The sequence below is a fragment of the Nesoenas mayeri genome (assembly GCF_963082525.1).
Source record: "Nesoenas mayeri genome assembly, chromosome: 1".
Classification (NCBI taxonomy): domain Eukaryota; kingdom Metazoa; phylum Chordata; class Aves; order Columbiformes; family Columbidae; genus Nesoenas; species Nesoenas mayeri.
In genome coordinates this window covers 123,848,865-123,870,353 of record NC_137541.1, presented here as the reverse complement: position 1 = coordinate 123,870,353, position 21,489 = coordinate 123,848,865, and the positions used below count along the sequence as shown (strand labels likewise).

General features: G+C 42.6%; 1 protein-coding gene across 1 annotated transcript; it reads right to left on the bottom strand.

The window, feature by feature from the left end:
- Nucleotides 1-258: 258 nt before the first annotated feature.
- MIS18A (MIS18 kinetochore protein A) lies at nt 259-3,659 on the bottom strand (the record flags this gene model as incomplete). Its single annotated transcript, XM_080363301.1, has 5 exons — nt 259-339; nt 1,035-1,128; nt 2,510-2,632; nt 3,282-3,348; nt 3,431-3,659. 5 exons carry the CDS (start codon nt 3,657-3,659, stop codon nt 259-261), a joined length of 594 nt encoding a protein of 197 aa, XP_080219427.1.
- Nucleotides 3,660-21,489: the final 17,830 nt, after the last annotated feature.

Below are 21,489 nucleotides of genomic sequence, written 5' to 3'. Positions count from 1 at the left end.
AATATTTACATATAAACCAAAAGTCTACAGAAACTTGATTAAAAAAAAAATTCTGGGGTATCCTTATAACAGAAGAGAGAAACTCCTTGTCTGTGGTGAAGACTCATAGTCAGCATTGTTCTACTGCAGCATGAGTCACTGATGTCTGTCAGTTCTTCGCGCAGCTTCTGCAAGGTTCCCACAAAGTCCAGAGGATTACAAGGACAAGTTTCACATACATCATTCTCCTGCAGCTAACCTTCCTGCATGTAGTTTCTTTCAAACTTTATTGTGAAGAGAAGCCAAACTCGATTCAACAGCAGTTAGTCTTGTCTCCAGAGCCTTTAATACAGCATCTGCCTGTAAAGTAAACAGGGAAAGGTACTTGGTTAGAAACAGAACTTGGCAATAGAAAGAGCAAATGTAGATGTTGGTTAAGTGCCCGAATTTGATCACACATCATCTATTCTATTTGACTCTGCTCCTGCAACTTTCATAGCTTGAAAATTCACTCAATTCAAACATTCACTCCATGCTTTCTCAAATTTATAATAGTCTTCAACCCTGGTAAGTGCCAGATCCACATATTCAGCTTTTGCTAGACAACTGTCAGCTTTCATAGCTGACTTCATTACTCTATTTGCTTCCAACTAACTGCTACCCGCAATCAGAAGTTTTCAGTAGAGCAAAATGTCAACTTTATTAATATTTTAATCCAAAGTTGGAGCAAAAGCATCCAGTCAGTTTATATGAAAGACAGAAGAGACAACTAAAAGTTAAGTGAAAATCTGAAGTGAACCAGAACTAGAAAGAAACAATTTCTAGTTATCAAGAAAAATAGATAGTTATCTAAAGCTGTGTTTGGTAAACAGAACATGCTAATTACCATTAAAACTGAAGGAAAAGTTACTGAAAATCTTGCGTAACACAAGTTACTAAGAGCGTGAAGTATGACAGCATATGTTAAAACCCACAGAATCTATCTGGATTAAATAAAGGTATTAAGATGTCATAGAGGCGATCTGAACAAAGGACAATATGAAGTTAAATCTTACCCTTTGTACTACCTCTTCCAAGACAGCTCGACTTTCAAGAGTTAAAGGTTCCTCATCAGTAAGAGCTTGCTTTTCTGAGGATCCTAGAATGTAACTGACATGCTACAATTTAAATCATGCACTTTTCACTCTGAAGGCAAAAAAAACCGAAATGTAGGACTTATCCATTGTCCTGGTTTTGGCTGGGACAGTTCTCTTCTTAGTAGCTGGTATAGTGCTATGTTTTGGATTTAGTATGATACCAATATTGACAACAATTGAGAACAATTGTCATGGTGTGTTATGAGGTTATTATTAATACACTAGCAAAGTGGAAGCATTACTCCAACAACAACAAAAGATCTGTATTGGGTAATCTTGTAAACAAACTATATGGTTGACTAAAAAGATTTAAGTGCAGAACTACCAAGACACCACCACTTTATGAAAGTTAGAACTCCAAAAGACATTCAGGAATTCTGGTGCTACAGGATACAGTGAAAACTTAAGCAGACACTGAGAACGATGCAGCACTAGCTGGGAGAAGCAGCCATCACCATTATTGTGCACGAAAATGCCATTTTGTTGCCATGCTAGTGTTTCAGAGAATTTAAGTGCCATGGAAAAAGCAAAGTATTATAGCTGTGGAAAGAGAAGAAAAACCCCATCCAGAGTAGGAAGGTAAATGACTACAGACACAGCAAAATAAACTGGAACATGAAAAAAGCAGAGACATTAAAACTAGCCTAGACAGAAATAAGGGTAACCTGTCACTGTTTACCAGAGTAATGCTTGGATAAAAGCATTCATGTGGAGACATAAATTCAGGATATAGTTATTGAAAAATATTTTAAGACCATTTTCAAGTGTTATAAAATAATTTAAATCAATGCAATAGCACACATCTTCATTTTCTAGACAATTTTGATTGCAAGACAGTTAAGTGAGAGCCTCAAGCACATATCCAGTTTTAAGATTTGCTTTTGTCTACTTCAGCAAGGAAAAAAAAAAGCAGACTTGATCAGTACAGTGCAGATCTCACCTTAGTTCTGCTTAAGCCCCTCTCCCCATGTTCTCTACTGATATTTAACTCTAATACCTTAGAAACAGGCCTATTTGGTACTACCCATGACTGCAGGGTCATTTGATGTTGTCTAAAGCAGAGCACATATGTAGCCTCTTCCAGGCAAATGAGAAGGAACCCTCCTATGTTGTGTATCTAGTGTTATTTTCCTGAGTGGCAAGCAATTTCTTACATAAAAGGCAGCCCTGGCATCTTCTTTATTCTAGTATTTGTTTAACATTACACGTATAATGTTTCTAACACTCCAGCACTACAATGCTAACAACAGTAAACCAGAAAACCATTCTGGAACCAAGGAGCAGAAAAAGCTACTTCTAGACATGACAAAAATATTAATAGGAGCATCCTTCAATATGATGTCTGGAGGTTGAAGTTTCGCTGGCAGGCTTACCAATAAAAATTCTGCCTTTACCTTTCAATTGAGTCAACATTGAAACAGAACAAATCCCTCTTGTAATCAAGATGCTTTGGGGTGCATCTGTAGATGTTGCCAAGTGTCATTGAGCAGCCAGAGCAGAACAGTGTTTCAATCACGCTGTAAGTAAAATATGTAACATTTATTCAGAAAGAAAGAAAATAAACCACCTCTTCCCATCCCATTCTAAAAAAAAAAAAAATTCATCCACTAAAGCAGGTTCACCCAGAGCAGATCACAAAGGCACAAAGGAAGGCGTCCAAGGAGGTTTTGAATGTCTCCAGAGGAGACTCCACAGCCTCTCTGGGCAGCCTGTTCCAGTGTCTGCCATCCTCAAAGCAAAGAAGTTTCTTCTCATATTCAGATGGAACCTCCTGTGCTTCAGTCTGTGCTCATTGCCCCTCATCCTATCATTGGGCATCACTGAAAGGACATTGATGAGATCCCCTCTCAGCCTTCTCTTCTCCAAGCTGAACAGACCCAGGTCTCTCAGTCTCTCCTCATATAAAGGTGTTCTAGGCCCTCCAGCCGGCGGACCTCAGCAAGACTAGTACAGAAGCACTTTGTACAGGTCGCCCAGAAGCAGCATTCCAGGCCTAGGTTCCTCAGCCCTGCTCAGGAGAACGGGGCACTCCTGCCAGCAGCACCTGTCCGCCCGTCTATCAGCTTCTTCCTCAGCACCTTTCCCAGGGTCTCTCAGCTCCCTCAGGAAAGGAAAGGCCCCGGTGGGGTCCCCCGACCCCCAGGGCAGCATAGGGCCGGGCCTCACCATCCGCACTCGCCGGGCCGCTTGGAGATCTTCCGCTCCTCGTCCACCGAGACGCTGGCGGCCGCACCTGCGCAGAGAAGGGGAAGGGAGGGAGGTGACCCGCGGCGGTGGCCGCGCCAGGCGGGCTGGGCCGGGGGGGCCGGACTCACTGCGCAGCATGATGCAGTCCGCCTCGTCGTCATTGGACACCCAGCTCAGCGTGTCACCCACCGGCCGCTTGCAGCCGCCGCAGAGGAACACCATGGGCAGCAGGTCGGCGTCCTCCTCTGCGCCCGCCTGTCGCGGCTGCTGCCCTCGCCCGTCGCCCACCTCCAGCAGCGAGAGGGAGGAGTCCAGCTCCTCCACCACGCCCGGCAGCGGGTACAACACGCCCGCCATCGCCTTCAAACTGCCCGCGCCGGAAGCGGAAGGTAAAAGAAAGCGGCTCCCGCTCCGAGAGTGACGCCACGCCCACCGCCCGCCGGGGCGGGAAATACCACTCGCCCCGCCCAGGAGGTGGGGCATGCAGGGCTTGTTGCCACGCCCACTGCGCGCGCGGAGGCCCCGCCCTCCAGCCGTTAGCGGCCGTGGTGGCCGTTGTGAGGCGGCGCGTGCTGCCTGGCGGCCGTCGCCTCCCTGAGCAGGGGCGCGTCGGGGCCGGCGCGGGGAAGGTGGCGATGCGGGGGTTGAAAGCTGCCTTTGGCAGGCCTGGCGCTCTGTGTGCGGTGTTTGCGCACCGTGCTCCAGGTTCTAGGCGCCTCCGTGCCCGGGAGGCCTGCCTTCCCTCTGTCGGCACAGGGCTGGTGGCCTGAACGAGCAGCCCCGGCCCCCCCCTCTGCAGCACACCCCGGGGGCCTGTGGGGCGCGGCCAAGAGCGAGATGCGGGTCTGTTTCACATGGAGCGTGAGCAACTTGAGTTCTGTGAACCTCTGTGAAACGCCTGTGTGCGTGTTGGCCGAGGCACCTTCCACTGCTCTGCCAAACACCTTGCACTGCGTTGCTTTCATCTTGGAGGCCTCCCTTTCATCCATTGCCTTCAGGGCAAAACGAATTAAGGCATAGCAAAGCAAAATACGTGGTTATTCCAATACTTCCTGTATTTATGATGCATTTTATCAGGTCTTGGGCTACTTCTCTATGTCAAGAGAGATTCCGCTATGTCGTTCAGCCCAGCTGTTTTCGGTAGCTCCAGAGCACGCTGCATTGCTGTGAGTTCCTGAGAGGGAAAGGGTTTGTGATCCAGCTGGCACTTGTCCACCCTGTTCTCTGATTACTTGACATCCATCTCAGATTAAAATATGCTGAGGGATAACATAATTGCCCACTAGGAAGTGAGGATTGCATTTTAGGCACTGCTGTTTCATATCTGTTTGTCATTAATATTCATTGCTGCTGAATGTTATTTAGTACCAAGGCAGTCCCTGAGCTGCAGGACCCCAGAGTGATTTACATAGGCATCAGTTACGCAATCTTTTTCTGAGGGCGCTGAAGTACAATGAAAAAAAGTGTTTGGTTGGAGTTCTGAGCTGGTTTAAAATGCACTACTGAAATGGCTAACAGAACAAACTCCTCTGAGTATTTTTGGTCGTATGAATATTATTGGGATTATATAGATCCAATTCCAGTAGATGGAAGCAAGTTGAAGGTTAATAAATGTAAGTATTGTAGAGTATTAGGTGCTAATGTAGTACAGGAATAATGTTGCTTGTCTCACTGACTTTTGGGTTTTTTCCTTGCAATAGCGACCATGTCGGGTTGTATGTGCGTGGTTTGTATGGATGGGTGTCTGCCTTCCAAACTAACTGTGCTCTAATACCAGTTATTACTAATAGTGAAACTCTTTATCTTACAGTATTTGAAACTATAAGACTGCTGATACTAACTTATTTAGAGGACAATAGTTTTTTTTAGCCATTTGCTAAATAGAAATCTCATGACTGTAGTTCGGGTTGTTAGTTACCTGTTTGCTGCTATCAGAAAAGTTGACTGAATGAGCAGACTTTTTCGTAAGACTATCGTGTTTTCATCTTGGGATGTAGGGCTTACATTAGAACTGACAAACATTCAAAGTGTTAGTAAAAGAAGTAGTTTTAAGTTTCCGCTAGCCAGCAACAACAAGCTGAAAACATACTCTGTTCCAAATCCTTTGATTTAGTGCTACTGAACTGTAAGATAAATTACATAAATATACATTATCGTCAAAATACTTTATTGCCGTGGAAGCTGATTCTGCTGGGTTTAGAAGTTTATTTTGAAAGTATGTAATAGGGAATAACAGTTGCCACATTCACCCTGGGACAGTTACTTCTATTTCACACTTGGTTTTGCACAAGAGATAGCGGTGTCTTTTTATGGCTACTCAAAGTGGTAAGTAGTTTTGGTTTGGTTTTTTTCCTAACATGTCTGGATCGCTTAGGTTTTGAGAAGATAAAATGACAGCCATGTCATGAAGAATTAGCTTAACTGAGTGTAGTCAGATGGATTGAGGGACAGTGGGTAGGCAAGTTTGAGTCACTTTGGCTGTAGGCAGCGTTTTCCCTTAATTTCTGCCAAGTCTCTCCCTATGGTTGTATCCTCATTTGAGTGACAAAGCTACGGGCTTTACTGGTTGCTTTTCCCAAGGTTATTATAGTGATCCGGTCTGTAAGGAAATGTGATATTATTTCAGAATATTTTCATGTCTCTCTAATTAACAGTGCAAGAAACTGTCTTCTCTGATAGTAAAGACTGAACTGGACAGTGCTGGGAGTTTGTGTGCTTCACTTGCCTTATGAGAGCAAGAATAAGAGAGAAGAAACTCTTATTCTGCACTGCCTCTAGAAAAGCTTTTCTGTCCACTCGGATGAGCCTAGGGTTTATTGCCTCCAAACTTAGAGCACCATGCCTTAAAGAAGAAGCCACATCTTTCCATATATACAATCTGAATACTGGAGAGCAACATTTGGTGCTGCTGAGGTCATGCAGGTTATGAGCAGCTTCTCTAATTCTGTTAATTTTACAGTTAGGACAATAATTGCCTCCAAATTCCACCAGGGAAACCCAGAACTGCTGAGTTAAGTCCCCTGCGTGTGGCTGGCTTAGCAAAAACCAGAGTTTAGGAATCTAACCCCTCCCCTCTTTCCTCATTAATAACATCTTTCTAACATTTGAGTTGCCTGATATTTAGTAGAGGTGAGGTTTCTTTTATGGCATTTCCCTCTGTGGCCATTTATAGAATATTTTTCTTTACCCAGCTGCCTGTTTCCTTGAAACTTGTAGAAATGGTGCTTCTGAGAAAAGATGCTCACCCTCTGTTAAATTTAATTGAAATTCATTGATAGTTTCATGGAGGAAATTAACACACGTGTGTGAGTGCTTATGAGTGATCTCATAAGCCTTGTTTCCATTAAAAAAAAAAAAAGGCAGACTAAACCAATCCCTTATTGATTTTTTAATTATTATTATTATCTGTTCTCCCCCTGCAAACAAGTGAAGAAGTCTGCCACCTTTCAGAGCTTTTTGTATTCTAAGGAGATGATTTATGCAATCATACTTCGTATTTATGCATCTGATCTGTTCCTACAGTAAATCCAACTTGTTGATCTAGTTACAAAGGAGTGCAGGCCTCAAAGATTTAAAATATCTGCAGGTTCTTCCAGCTGGTGGCTAAATAATGGAGGAAGAACATTGTGAGTGAAGATCTTTACTGACAAAAGGCCATGGGGTGAGATCATGTCCTGTTGGACACCAAAGAAATCACCTCTGAGCTCAGCTTTGGGAAACAAATCTGCAGGAAACCAGGCTTCTGTATTTCAACTGCTCAGCTGCCAGGCAAAAAAGAAAGATGCAAGCGTAGGGCTTGGGACACACTTTTTTCTCCCCTCAGCAGGTTAATGTTAAAGCAATTTGAGTTCCCTGGGGTGGGTGTTTGTGTAAGATATTTCTAGGGAGCTTGTTAAAATGGAGTTCTGCTCCATTATTGTTGTCTTTTAAAGAGCCCGCATTAGCTGTACCAATTTCTAAATTAAAAATGTTGGGTTCAGTTTTCTGATAGCCAGGGAAGTGGAACTGTTTGGCTTTGTTTGTTGTTTTGGTTTGGATTTTTTTTTTCTTCCTATAAAAATAAACAGCAGTCTAGGAGGGATGGAGACTGCGTCATCTTGGTACTTTTATTCTTCCTTCTCCAAATACCAGTGGGAGAACAGTGGCAAGTTATAAATAAAACACCAAGGGAAATTATTGCACAGCTTGTTAGTTTTTTCCTTGTTTTGAATAAAAGCAGTAGCCAAGCAATGCATATAGTTTGTTGGTTTTCCTGTCTTTGCATAAAATTTACATTCTTATACCTTCAAAAGCCAGTATTGGGATCGTTGTCTTCATGTGCTTAGAAGTATGTAGATGAAATAAGTTCAGCAAGTCCTTGCCCTTTGTGCTGAAGATGAGATGTTATAATTTCCCCTCAGCCACAAACATTCCAAGTTTGGCAAAATGGCAAAAAGGATACTGCCAGGATTCCAATAACTGCTATACTGATGTTCCAGAGGGCTTCTGCTGATTGACTGCAATGGCACCTGAGCATTTCTTTAGGTGCATTGCTGTATCATGAAATGAATCACAAATGAATCATGTGGTCATCATAACCCCTAGGGTGGGATTATAGCTCCCTGATTCAATTTTGCCTTTTTTTTTTTTTTTTTCTTAATGTAAAACAGAGACCTGAATCTCTGCCCTTTCTTTCCTGTGTTATGTGGCCTGTCCCTGAAGCATTGTAAGGCTGTATTTGTCTCATGAAAATTAATCTAAATCCAGTTACAGTGATGGTTTTGCTTTCTCTTAATAGTGTTGTGCAGCTCTCTTCATTTTGTATAAAAATAATAAAAAACTTAATTGGCCCATGAACTAATAGGCTATTAAAAACATATGCACACAGACACAAAAGGTGACTGTAAAATTTAACAACAGAAAAGCTTTTCATATATTGTTAAAATATGTTATCCCAGTTTAAAAAAATCCTAACTGCACAACTTTAAAAACAGTCAGGAAGTTTTTCTGTTTATCTCTCAAGACTTCCAACTCCCCCTGAGACCTGGAGCAGATTTGATTAGCTTCAGTGAACGCCATGAATTGTATTAAGGCTACTTTTAAAAGATGAAACCAAAATAACTCAGATAGGGAATTCTATAAATCCAAGCTCTCAATTTCTATCCCAATGGCTGTGAGCACTTCAAAACTTGGAGCTTTTCAAAATATCCCTGGACCATGAGCTTGCTTGCCTTTGTTTTTTTTGGCCTTTTTTTTTTCTTTTTTTTTTTTTTTCTTCTTTTCTTTTTTTTTTTTTTTTTTTTCTAACAGGAGTCCCCTAATTCTCCCTTGAGGAGTCAGGATTGGCCGGTAGCGCCACATTGCTTTTTCCCATAATAAGTTTGGGAAGAGCAGCTCAGAATATTTGCCCTCACATGCCAATTTACCATCCTCTGAATTAAAGCTAAGTAAAACTTTTTTTTAACAGAGGAACAGAGGAAGAATAAAATAAGCTGACCCTCTACAATCTTATTTCTCAGTAGCCCAGCCAAAACTCAGCTTTCTGATAAGACTCCGGCTGGGTCAGCTCTAGTTTTAGGTTTAAAAGGGGCTGGAATCATTCCCCCCTAATCTCTTTGTGGCTCTGATGACAGCACGTTCTGAACTTTTTCACAAAGAAACACCTAATCAAACATGTTTCAAAGAACACAATGTTTTCTGTCCTTTCAGATGGAAGATTTATTTTATCTTGGTCAATATTTGTCTCTGGAGCCAATGACCCTTCTTTTTCACTTCAGTCTAAGTGAGTAGCTGGTTATGAATTCAGGACGCTTCTTGACTTGTGTCCTGCAGAACACTGAACCTTTTCAAGGCTTTAACTGGGACGTTCACCACCATCACTCTAATCCCAGGAAGGAGCATTTTTGAAACAGTGACCAAATGTGCTACTGGGACAGGAGCAGATTCCTCCCATCTGACAGCAAGCCCAGAACTAAGGCAGGAATTTGCACAGCACCGTAGCCTTCATTCGTGAGAGAGTGACTCCCTTTTCTCCCCCAGGCACTTCATACTCCCATTAGCTCTGGTCACCCAAATCTGGGGTCAGTTCATCTATTTTTTTTTTCCTTTTTTTTTAAAAAAGAAGTTTTAATCAGAGTCAGGGATAACAGCAGTGGCAGGGCCTGTGGCTGGTTTAAACCAATTGGGAACCCGTACATTAGCACTAGGAGTCCACTTACTTGTTCTTTAAATAAACTGCTTAGTCCTAATAAAGTAGGGTGCATTTTGAATTATTTTACGATGATTGCAGAAGTATTGCAGCTGAACAGGGTAAGGTTCACATTCTTTTCCGCAGGACTGATGTGCTGTCACAGCCACTTCTCAGCAAGATTTCCCTGTTATTTTTCTTGGTAGAAAATGTTTTCAAGGCTAGAATTCTCTCCTTAAAAGCATCATTGTAAAGACTGTGGTGGTTGCATAATATTTTTTCACATAAGAGCAGGACTTGGCTATGCACTGAGCAGTAGCATCTCGGGCATGAGTACCACACTGCTTAGTGCACTGTGATTTAGTAAAAGGAACCATATTCCCTGCAAAGAGATGAAAGTGTGAAAACCATCCTAAGTGCTCGGTATTACCTTTTAAATATATGCACGGTGCTAGTAATCATTGCACGTACTAGATTTTTTTTTCCAGCCTTTCCCCCAGCCCTGGCTATACACTGTTAAAATGAACTGCTAGGAGTCCCTTAAGACATTTAACAAACTGGCACTCAGGTTCCTCTCTCTAAAAGGTTTAATTAAATTTAATTAACTAAATTTAATTAATTAAATTACACACCTTTCTTAGAGATCATAAATTACATTGCTGTGTTTTATATTTGCTATGCCACCAGTGACAGAATAACTGTGTTGTGTCCACAGATTCTATTGTCATAGCCTTTTGGGTTGGGCTTGCTGCGTTTGTGACGTTTCTTTTCCTTATTTTACTGTATATGTCCCGCTCTGGATCAACTCCAGTAAAGTAAGTACAACCAGAGATAAAGTAAGTATCGATCAGTGATGAAATAACCTACATGAAACATTCATTCACTGCTTCAAGTGATCCAGCAATTACATACATTGTTTGTAACTGCACACGGAGATGACACTTCTTATGTTATTATTCAGTTTGAGAGTCTCTCAGCCCATGGCCATTCAGTGTTTGTATTAATCACCTGGATAAAAATAAATCCGTAAGGGATGATATTTGGAGGTGACAGAAAGATGGGTGAATAGTAAACCACGAGGGCAGGGCAGAGCAGTCTGGACCGCTTGGTGTGTTGGCCAACAATGTGCATTTTACTTATGCCAGATATCCAGGTTGCGTACAGTGGAAGTAAGAGTGTTTGTTTTACACACAGAATGGGAACGTACCTCTTGTAAACCACACCTGAGAAAGATGTAGGGATCATGGTGATAAGGGAGGTGAACACAGGCTCCCAAAGCAATTTTGTAAGCCTTGATCAAACTAAGAGAAAATTTGTAAGTGAGATCAGGAAGGTAATAGTATGTGTGCAATTGCTTAGGTTGTCCCAAGAATGTTGTACGTATGTTTGAATGCACTCTTCAAAAGAGGTTTTAAAGAAATTGGGAAGAATCGGGGGGAAAACTGATTTGAGTTCCAGAAACACATCCAGCAGTGAGAGAAATAAACTCAAATAAATTAGTTTCTCTGTGAACTGTCTGCATCTTTTAGAACACTAGTGTCCAATTCGAGAGCCCCATGATAATTATATCATGGTAAAGTACCATACTAAAATGCAGTGGATGGAAGCTGATGCTACACAAACCCAGATGTACCACATATTTTATGTGAGGGAAATGATTCACTGGAACAATTTGGAATATTAAATGGGTAGCAATTAATTCTTTTTTTACTTGATGACTGAATATCTGAAAAACATGCATTTGTATTCATCCAAAAACTACTGTGAGAAGCCTATGGTCTGACATTCTCTGGCCTGTTATGCAGAAGGTTAGGCAAGCTTCTTTCTTGCCTAAAATAAGAACATGACTCAGTCCCTAAATACTTTTAAGTTCTTGTAGGTTAAATTAACTCAGTGAAATTATTGATTTATAATTGGCTGGAGCTGGGAACATTTTCCTGTGTTTTTTCTTCTTTTTCTTTTTGCAAATCCTGACAGGAGTATGACAATATCTTCCTTCCCAAAGATAGCCCATATCTGAACTTCCGTCCTTCAGCATAGTAAGTTGATGGTAAAACTACAAATACACTTAGAGTATTAATCAGTTTGAAGTGTGGTTGTGAAATTACTTGAAACACCTACCAGCTCTGGATGTGTAGCATTCACAGTGCCAGTTAGCTTAGATGTGACACAACATGGTCAAACTGGTTTTTTTTTCTCTGGGGCAGAATCTCCTGGACTTAGCCTCAAGCCATTTCATTAAAGTTTACAGGTGCAATTCTGTCACTCTCACCAGAGTCCCTTAATTTACATTTCAGTAGAGTGCTATTCAGCATTAGCGAGACAGAGCTGGGTCTGAGCTGCTGAGTAGCTCAGTAGGGCACGGTGGCATCTTTGGGCTCAGAGTGTGCAGCATTTCTCGCTCTGCTATCAGAGATCCCCATGTCCATCCCATCCAGGCTGCTTTTACAGCTGGGCTTGGCGAAATGGGGAAATATCCTCCAGTTGCAGGTAGCTGGAATAGCTAATCTACAGGGTGTTTCAAAAAGATGGATCAAATGTGTTACAATTACAGGAAAAAATTACAAACAGTTTAATGAGTTGCCAAGTTTTAGTAATGTTTTTATAAATTCTCTATGTTCCTTCCACTTGCTGTACAGACAACATCAAGACGATAGTTGGTAGTTCATGGTTGCAGAGTTACAGTGATTTCAAATTGGGTCCATCGTTTTGAAACACCTTGGACTCTAGCAGGTTAGTTCCACCTGAAACCTCCATGGTTGAAAAGAGAGGCTGGATAAATACCTCACTGTTGACAAGCACATCCCCAGTCACCTAAAAGGTTATAGCCCCTGTCCTGTGAAGGTCACCATAGTAGATGTGCCTAGTGGAGACGCAGTGCCCACACGCTGAATGGGAACATAGTTCTAATGCTGCCCGTGATTCTGAACTTTGTCTAAGGACAGGTTTCTGTTGGCAGCTTTCTACATGTGGTTTACTTTGTTTGCTGCTAGTTTTTCTGGCAAACACGCTTTATGCAACCAAGGATGCATTTGCCCACTGCTCCTTCTAATCTGATCAGGACGCAGAAAATTCAGCTCAGCCGATTAGGCAAACGTTCAAGTTTAGGTCACAAACAAGCAGAGGGAAATTAGTATAATATGGCAGTAAAAAGGAGCACTAATATTCTAATTTATTGGTGCCCTAAGGCCACTGGCTTGCTCACAAAAGGTAAAAACAACAATAAAAAAGGCATCTTGCCCAAATAAACCACAAAGCAGGAGGCAAGCTAACAATACAAGAAACACATGGAAATGGACATAAAATTATAGGGTAACAGAGGCGTGTTCCCCATAATTTACTGTTCCTAAAAAACTGGCAGAAGTGTACATATGTGAAAAATCTCAGTGTGCTTCAAAGACTTAAACAAAAGTATTAATTTTTAAAAATTTTTCACTTTTGCTTTGTGTTACTGAGTGAAATACTTGGCTTGAAAATATCTGTATTTATCCCTGATATGTTCAGTTTTGCCCATCAAAAGACCTGTTGTGAACACGGCAAGTCTAGGAATGTTTTGTGGAGAGCCTAGGAATCATTAATGGAAAGCAGTATTGGATGAGTTCTGCTTAGGATTTGAAATCATCCTGTCTTATCATTTTCCCAGGCTTGAAATATACTGTAAGAAAACAATTTTGAGACTGAAGAGACTATTGAACCCTCCCACAAAACTTGCCCTTTTTGATTGATTTCCATTTGTTTTTTAACCCCTACTACTCCAATTACACTTCTCCGAATTCCAGCAATAAAACAAAGTGGGGTGCCTGAAAGATGCTCTTCCTCTGAACTTCCACTGTCTTCTGCTGTCATCTTCTTTTTCCATAATCCATCTCTTACCCTTGGCATGAGGATCATCAAACTTCTGTATTGAAATTTCCTGTCTCTTTTCGCGTGATAATTCTGATACATTCACTCAACAAACGTACAGATACGTCACTGGTCAAGGCTGAAGAACTTTTACCTTCACCGTTTCTGTGCTCATCCGTCTCTCTGTCAAGCCCAGGGGCATATAGGGCAGCGTGTACTGTTCCAGCTTGCTTGTATAACGTGCAGTGATTGCATCTCTTCCACCTCTGTGGACATCAAGGCTGCACTATTTTGGCAAGGCCATGCCATCTACCACAGTATAGCTCGCTGATTTTTAGCTGCATATCCTCACAGAAAAGAAGTCAGTGCCAAAGTATTCTCTGAAAGCCATGTGTGACAATTAGAACTACTTACAATCCTGAGACACTGAGAGTTCCTGGGCCTGAATTGCACCACACTTCCCTGCAATTTAAAGTAATTTGGTGCCAAGTCAGATGAGTGAGTCTGGGAGAGGGGGGAGGGTTGATGTTTGCAAGAGAGTTGCAGGAAGAAATCCATGTCACAGTCCCTTTTGTCACCATTACACTAACAGGAAAGATGGAAAGGGAAAGGAAAGGGAAAGGAAAGGGAAAGGGAAAGGGAAAGGGAAAGGGAAAGGGAAAGGGAAGGGAAGGGAAGGGAAGGGAAGGGAAGGAAAGGAAAGGAAAGGAAAGGAAAGGAAAGGAAAGGAAAGGAAAGGAAAGGAAAGGAAAGGAAAGGAAAGGAAAGGAAAGGGAGAGGGAGAAAGAGAGATGAAGAAAGGGAAGGAGAGGAGAGGAGGGGAGAGGAGAGGAGAGGAGAGGAGAGGAGAGGAGAGGAGAGGAGAGGAGAGGAGAGGAGGAGAAGAAAAAAAGAAAATAAAGAAAAGAAAAATAAAAGAAAAGAGAAAAGAAAATAAAAAAGAAAAGAAAGAAAAGAAAAGAAAAGAAAAGAAAAGAAAAGAAAAGAAAAGAAAAGAAAAGAAAAGAAAAGAAAAGAAAAGAAAAAAAAGAAAAGAAAAGAAAAGAAAAGAAAAGAAAGAGAGGAGGAAGGAGGAAGGGAGGGAAGGAAGGAAGGAAGGAAGGACGGAAGGAAGGACGGAAGGAAGGACGGAAGGAAGGAAGGAAGGAAGGAAGGGAGGAAGGAAGGAAGGAAGGAAGGAAGGAAGATGCATTTCTGGGCCATATGGTAGCAGAGTTTGAGGATACTGCTTGCCAGACAGAGATGTTTGTGTTGGCTCAAAAACACTTGTTCTGCAGCCAGCTGTCTTCTCAGTTTGCAGGTGAGAGTTTCCTTCATGGACAGACAGATAACCACTGATTTGGTGGACAGACTGTACAACGTCCACATGCTCTTTCAATTTTTTGTTCTATCCAGATCAATTGCAACAGCTGCTTCATTCCTGGAACTGGGGAACTCATTTGCATATTTGACAGCTCAGGGGTTTTCTGTCCCTAGGGCAGAAAAAAAATCTGTAGCAATACATTAGATCTCACATGGGGGCAGGTAGTGTTCAGAGCTGTATGGTTTCTTTTTTTTTTAGGCCAACTTCAAGATTGTAATATTCATTAGTGAACAATATAACCACCATATAGAGATATATACATATATATTTGTTTTGTTTTGTTTTGTTTTTTACAATATCAAAAAAGTACCTATTCCTGTACATGAAGGCAGCGAATATGATACATATTCCTCCAGATGACAGTAAGACGTGTCATAGCTCTACCTGAGCATGCTACCTTGTCTTCGGGGAGGGGAAGTCCTTTTTAATATGAAAGGAAGAAGATCGTCATGCGAGGTACTTCTCTAAGCAGACTGTGCTCCTGTTCTCTGCTTTCTTGAGGCAGCTGCTCCTGTTCTCTGCCTTCTTCAGCTCCATCTTTCCTGTCATAGTAGACTGTTTCCTGGAGTCAGGGTAATTTGTCTCTCTCTAAACTCAAGATATATGCAACTGTGGTCTCTACCTACTATCTCACTAGTGGCAATGTTATATTTTCACACCCAGTTATCTTGAAATTCACAGTCAAGTTTGGTGAAGAGCTCAGGAATAAGCCAGTTTCTCAGTGGTACTTAAATCTCATGGTCAAGACACTCACAGGACCGGTATTTGAGGTCTACATGACTTGTGTGTGTGGACTACAGCATCATTTCTTGTGACAGAAGCAGCTGAGGCAGCCAAGTCTTTAGAGCTGGCTTCCCATATACAGTGTTCCTGGGGATCTGTCCCAGTTCCTCCCCAATACAGTTTCTGAATTTAATCTCAAAGAGCAGATAATAAATCTTGCTATTCTCAAGCCTCTGGTTTCAAGGGATAAAGCTGTCTTTCAGAGCTCCGTCATTAGGACAACTTTCCCTTTTTATGTTGACAGAACCAGCTCCCTTTCATGCGAGCAGCTGTCAGACCCACGGGAGCAGAGGCTGTAAAAACGGTTAGCTGTGAACTGTCAAAGCCTGTTAGAAGACTTCAGTCAGCAGAGCTCACATTGCAGCGTCTTTCCCAGGACAGTGTTCTCACTCCTGTCATCTAAAGGAGCGTGCTCCACACCTTTTAGCAGGGTGTGGGTCCTGGGACTGGTCTCATGCTTGGTAGAGTGCCACTGGTGGTTCAGAGGTAACCAATCTCCAAGTGAAAACTAAGGGACTGGGGTTTGGTTTAGCACCAGCCACCATGTGAACATATGTGTGAACTCAAGGCCAGGAACAGAGGTTGCTCACCACTAGCCAGTGTCCCTCCTGGAACCCCGTGCGCTGAGACTCTGCAGTTGAGAGGACACCATGTGCTGAGCATGAGGCCAGAACGTGCCCTCTCCAGGGACTGCTCAGATGTTCTCCAAGTCTGGTGCCACCAGACAAACCCCCAGCCGAGGGGTGCTGTGCAGTGGACTGCTCCAGTATGGGGAAGCAGGCTGGTTGTGTGAACATTAAGGTGCTCGCCATTGCTCTCTGAAGTTCTTACTAGTTCTTGCTCTTTCTCCTACAAACTTAAACGATGGCGCTTTTTGTTTTCAAAGTGTTAAGTCATTTTAAATGACACAGAAAATCATCCTATCTAACAGTGACCAGAGAGACACTGACAACTGACAGTCACAAGAGTGAAATAATCTATGGGGAGAGGCTGAGGGAGCTGGGGTTGTTTAGTGTGGAGAAGAGGAGGCTTAGAGGTGACCTCATCACCCTCTATAACTACCTGAAGGGAAGTTATAGCCAGGTGGGGATTGGTCTCTTCTCCCAGGCAGTCAGCAATAGGACAAGGGGGCATGGGCTTAAACTCTGCGAGGGGAAATTTAGGCTGGATATTAGAAAGAAATTCTTTCCAGAGAGAGCGGTCAGGCATTGGAATGGCTGCCCAGGGAGGTGGTGGACTCGCCGTCCCTGGAGGTTTTTAAACTGAGACTGGACATGGCACTTAGTGCCATGATCTAGTAAACAGACTAGAGTTGGACCAAGGGTTGGACTCGATGATCTCTGAGGTCTTTTCCAACCCAGTCGATTCTGTGATTCTGTGAACTCCTGAGTCATGCATTCAAATAACGTTCAACAAAGTAGCATAATATCAAATCCAACATTATCTCCTCAGAGGGTGCAGAATGCCCAGTCCAAGCAGTCCAGAGATTATGTCAGCTCACTCTCCAGGGACATAAACCAAACCACAGACAACTCCTGCACCGGAGGACATTTGAGAGTGTTGCCCACTGAGGGCAGGGATGCAGGCTCCCAAAGTCTCTGCCCTGCTGCTATATCTCTGCAGAGGAGAACAAGTTCCTATGTTCCTTAAGTTGGTCGGTATTTCTCGTTTCTCTGCCTAGTTAAATCGCAATGCCTTGGCATTCTATCTTGGCTTAATGAATAAACATCTTCAGTAAAATTAGGACTAAATATGTATTTGCATTTAAAAAAATATATGTAGTTGCTCATTAATGAAGAATGCCAGAAAGTGCTGACCGTGGATAGACAGTGTCATAAATATATGAAATTTTGGAATCACAGTATCACCTATTCCTGGCTTTCAAAAGATCATGTCTATCCCCAGAAATCCATAAATACAAAACATTAGCTCTACTTTTTTTTTATTTTTTCTGGATATCTCCAGTTTTTCTGTGTGCCAGGATTCACTGTCTCTAGGGAGAACAGTTTATGAAAAAACTGCAGTTCTCAATGAAAAGTACTATTGCCAGGGCTGAGGCTTTAAATTGAATATATTAATATTATTTGAATAGATCCATCTTAACTAGCTGTCCAGTTTGTGCTATATGACTGTTTGCTCTTCCTTCTGTCACTGTATCTTTATCTGCATCTTTCACTCCGAGTGACTTTACATTTACTTCCAGATCACTGATGCAAATGCTGAACAGGATTGGGTGCCTATGGAGCCCAGCCAGAAACAGCCACTCTCAGGGATCATTCTCCAATTACTCATTGAGAAGCCTAATTCACATAACACCTGTTTCGTGGGGCTTGTGCACAGTTCTTTTCAGTGAAGGCAGTGTGGAATACGAAGTCAAACTCCTTACAGCAGTTTTAAATAGCTACATATATGCAGCTACCTTTATCCTCCAAATTGTGTACCCCTCAAAAAATGACATCAGCGTTTTTTCTCTGTATCTGTCTTTCTATAAAACCACACTGTCTGGAAGTAGTTTTTCTGTCCTTTGAAATACTTTTTCAGCCGTAGCTTATCTTACCTTTAATTCCATGATTTTGCCAGGGGCTGAGGTCAGTTGTGCTGCCTTATAGTGACCTGGCTTGACCAGTTTGCTCTCTTCAAGTACTGGGACACTGGGGCTATTCCAGGCTCCTCAAACTTCCCTGCTGTTCCAGGGATGGTTAATGATTAACAAGATTAACAAGAGCCGGCCAGAGTTCTCCTCAGACAGTCTCCAGGTCTCTGGGATGCAAGTTGTCCAGCTGATGTTAAAATACGTGGATAGCTAGATGATGATGTTTAGCTACTTAATGGACTGGAAAGAAAACCTCCTGTCTTGGTAAGAGTATTTTTGTCTTGCTTCTGTCAAACAGCGAGAAGAGAGATCTCTTGAACACGCCTGTCTCATAGCAAAGAAAACCCCAAACCTGCCTGCTTGTGGTAGGCCTGTTGCTGAGACTTTTGGGCTTCGTTTCAGTGTTTTGAATTACCATCAAGCAAAATCCCTGCTGTGCTAGTCTTGTCAGACACAGGTGTTTTAAGCGTTCATTAGCAATTAATCAAAACGAAGTCATAACATTTATATTTCCCTTCCTCCAAAGTGTTAAAATAATTATTTTCTTTTTCATCCTGTTTACTTTGTAGTTTTTTTTAGATTTTGGAAGTTACATTTTGTGTAGCCACTGAAACAAAGGTGGCTTTCAGTCAAAGATGTCTTCTTTCTCATCTCTGAAGCCATGGCTCCAAGACTTTTCAAAAACTTCCCATTTTCATTCTCACTTTTGGATTACATTTGTTCCTCCTGGTTGTAATTTCCCTCCCCAGCTTTGAAGCCCTAATGATGTGGTAGTAGTTGGGATCTTGTATTCAGCTGTATTGAATGGAACTTAACTGCTTCTAGGCCAGGACTCATCTGCTATTTATGTTTTACGGGTGAAGGTTGGGAAGCTGATGGGCAGAGGGCTCCGGGAGGAGGAGGCAGAGCGCGCTCTGATGTTCCCATATCGACACCCCCTCCACTCCACCACTAACACGTTTTTCTGGCAGAACTGTACATCTTTGTGTTGTTACTATTTGCACAACAGAAATTTCCTGCTGCCCTGGTCCTACCCGCTCCTTTTTAGGTCTGTCCCATTTTCTTACTCAGATCCCCACCAGCCTGTAGAGCTGTGTCTTGCCTTTTCCCAACCCCAGTCTCAGGGATCCTCTCCCAAATAACACACATTCCCCCTGTTCTTTGCCAGTGACACCCATTCACAGTCACACAAATCTCTTATCCCTCTTTCCCAGAAGCAGCCGGTGACAGTTCCCTTCACCTTCAGTACAGAGCAAGTCATAGCAAAGTTTCTAGTTTCCCCTTTAAAAATCCAGCTAAAGAATCAAGATTAAGAGCTGGGCTGAAGGTCCCATCTTGAGGGGGAATGGGGAAGCCACCACATGTCAGCCACAGCTCATGCTTTTGCTGTTGGTTGTGCTCTGTTTCCAGGTAAGGACATGATTCTCACGGTATATAAAGAGGGCTGAAGTCAAAAGCACCTCTCATGCTGGATTCAATGTCTTTTGTTTAAAAGAACCATCTCCTGTGTTCTTTAAAACTTCAATAATGTATTTCCTTGTGAAACTGCTGTTATCCGTCTTCCAAACAGATGCCCCTGATAACAATACATTTTTTTTTCTCTCCACATACTACAGACAAGTGATTGTAGGGAACCGGATAGAAGAAAGCAGTTCCAGCAGTGAACAGCCTCACTGCGATGATCTCAGCAGCCCATACTCAGATGTGGTTGCTTCTCAAACACCTCCCTCTCTGTCAGGTGAAACTGGCATTCATGGAAGGATCTGAGCCTCAGCTAAAACTGGAACAGGTTTAACAAAACCAGCAACACAGTTCTCCTGATCAACAGAGAAAACTCATTGCTGTGACTGCCTGTTAAACACTTGATACCACAAACCTTTAATTAGTTCAGGAGAAGAAGAAAAATGTCTTTCACCAAAGGACAAACCTGAAAAATCCTGGATGCGTAAGAGGAACTCCTAACAACCGTTTTTGAGCAACGCTGCCGGAGTTGACTGATCAGCATTTTAGATCAACATTTTAGATCCTGATGATAGAGGACTGTAGAATTTCTCTATCTTTTTTTAAGTAAGGGTTCAAACTCCTCTCCCAGTTAGGTGCTGCAAAGGGTGTGCTGCAGGTTGAGTGGTTCTCATTCAGACCCACTTGGCTGAGAGCAGATTTATTCCTCTGGCAGCCAGTTTATCCCAGTTATGCCCCAGGTCCTGTAAAGGGTTCTGTCTTGCTCAGCTGAACACACACTGGGTCCTGTTATCCTCGAGGGTGTGTCTGCAGCATCACTTTTCACTGAGTTGTCTTACTGTGATGGAAGAAAACAGCATCCCATTGATCTCACTGAAGGGGCAGCATAACCTATGTTGTTTATATATCATGAGAGCCACGAGTCATCTATTTCTGGCTCTGTCCTCAGGTCACACTCATCAGCTGCACCTTAGTGACACCTCCACTTGCCCATCCGCTGAAAAATGAGCAACAATGTTGAGTGCAACATCAACAATAAAACTTTGCTTTTAGAAAGGTTACAACTTGCTTCACTAACTTAAAGCTCAGCAGTTCCCTCAAGGATAGAAAATGCTTTTTATTTACTTTTTTATTGCAAAAAAAATTTGTGTTACTTAAAATTTATTAAAACGCTGTTTGTCTAGAAGAGCCTTTAAAGAGCTAATGGCAGCACTAATTATCTCGAGTGAGTGTTTTACTGAGTAAAGTCATTAGCTTTACCTACTGCCCAGTAATACAGTTTTGCTACCAATAACCAATTACTTTTTGTTTCCATTTTGAAATGGTAGTGATAAGGAACTGTTAGTATCGAACAGTCTTGAAATGGTATCTGCCAGTTATCCAGGCATTAGAAAAAGAGAAGCGTGTTTACCATATTTTACAGGAAAGGAAAATGCTGGCAAAACTACAAAAGCAACATCACATTTCTGCACAAGTTTTCTGCTTTCAGCTGGGGCTGAAAAGTGGTTTAACAGAAGCTACAGCCCTCCCTGAGGGTCACAGCAGCTTTTCGTTGGGGTGGAGAGATGCGTTCAGCTCAGCAGGAGCAGAGTCAGAAGGGCCACTTGCACTCCTGCCCCCTTGGGTGGCCCCTGGTTTATCCACCTCCCTTCACCCATGGAGCTCCACCAAACCCAGGCAGAACCAAGAGAAGGTCCACAAGTGGGTGAGGAACCCTTAGAGCTCCAGTAAGCACAAAGCTGGAACTGCAGAGTTGGGCTGAGGAAGGCAGCAAGGCATGGAATAGACGTAAGCCTGCATAACTAGTCGCCAGGCTGAGGACAACACAAAATTCATTTGAAATTTGAGGAGAAGCTTGGAAATTCCACATCCCCAAGCAGGCAGCAAGAACTCCCACAGTGAAGCACTGCCAGAGCAGCCTTCTGCTGTGTACAGGGAGTGTGGGCTGTGATGTTACCAGAGAGTGGGTGGGTTGGGC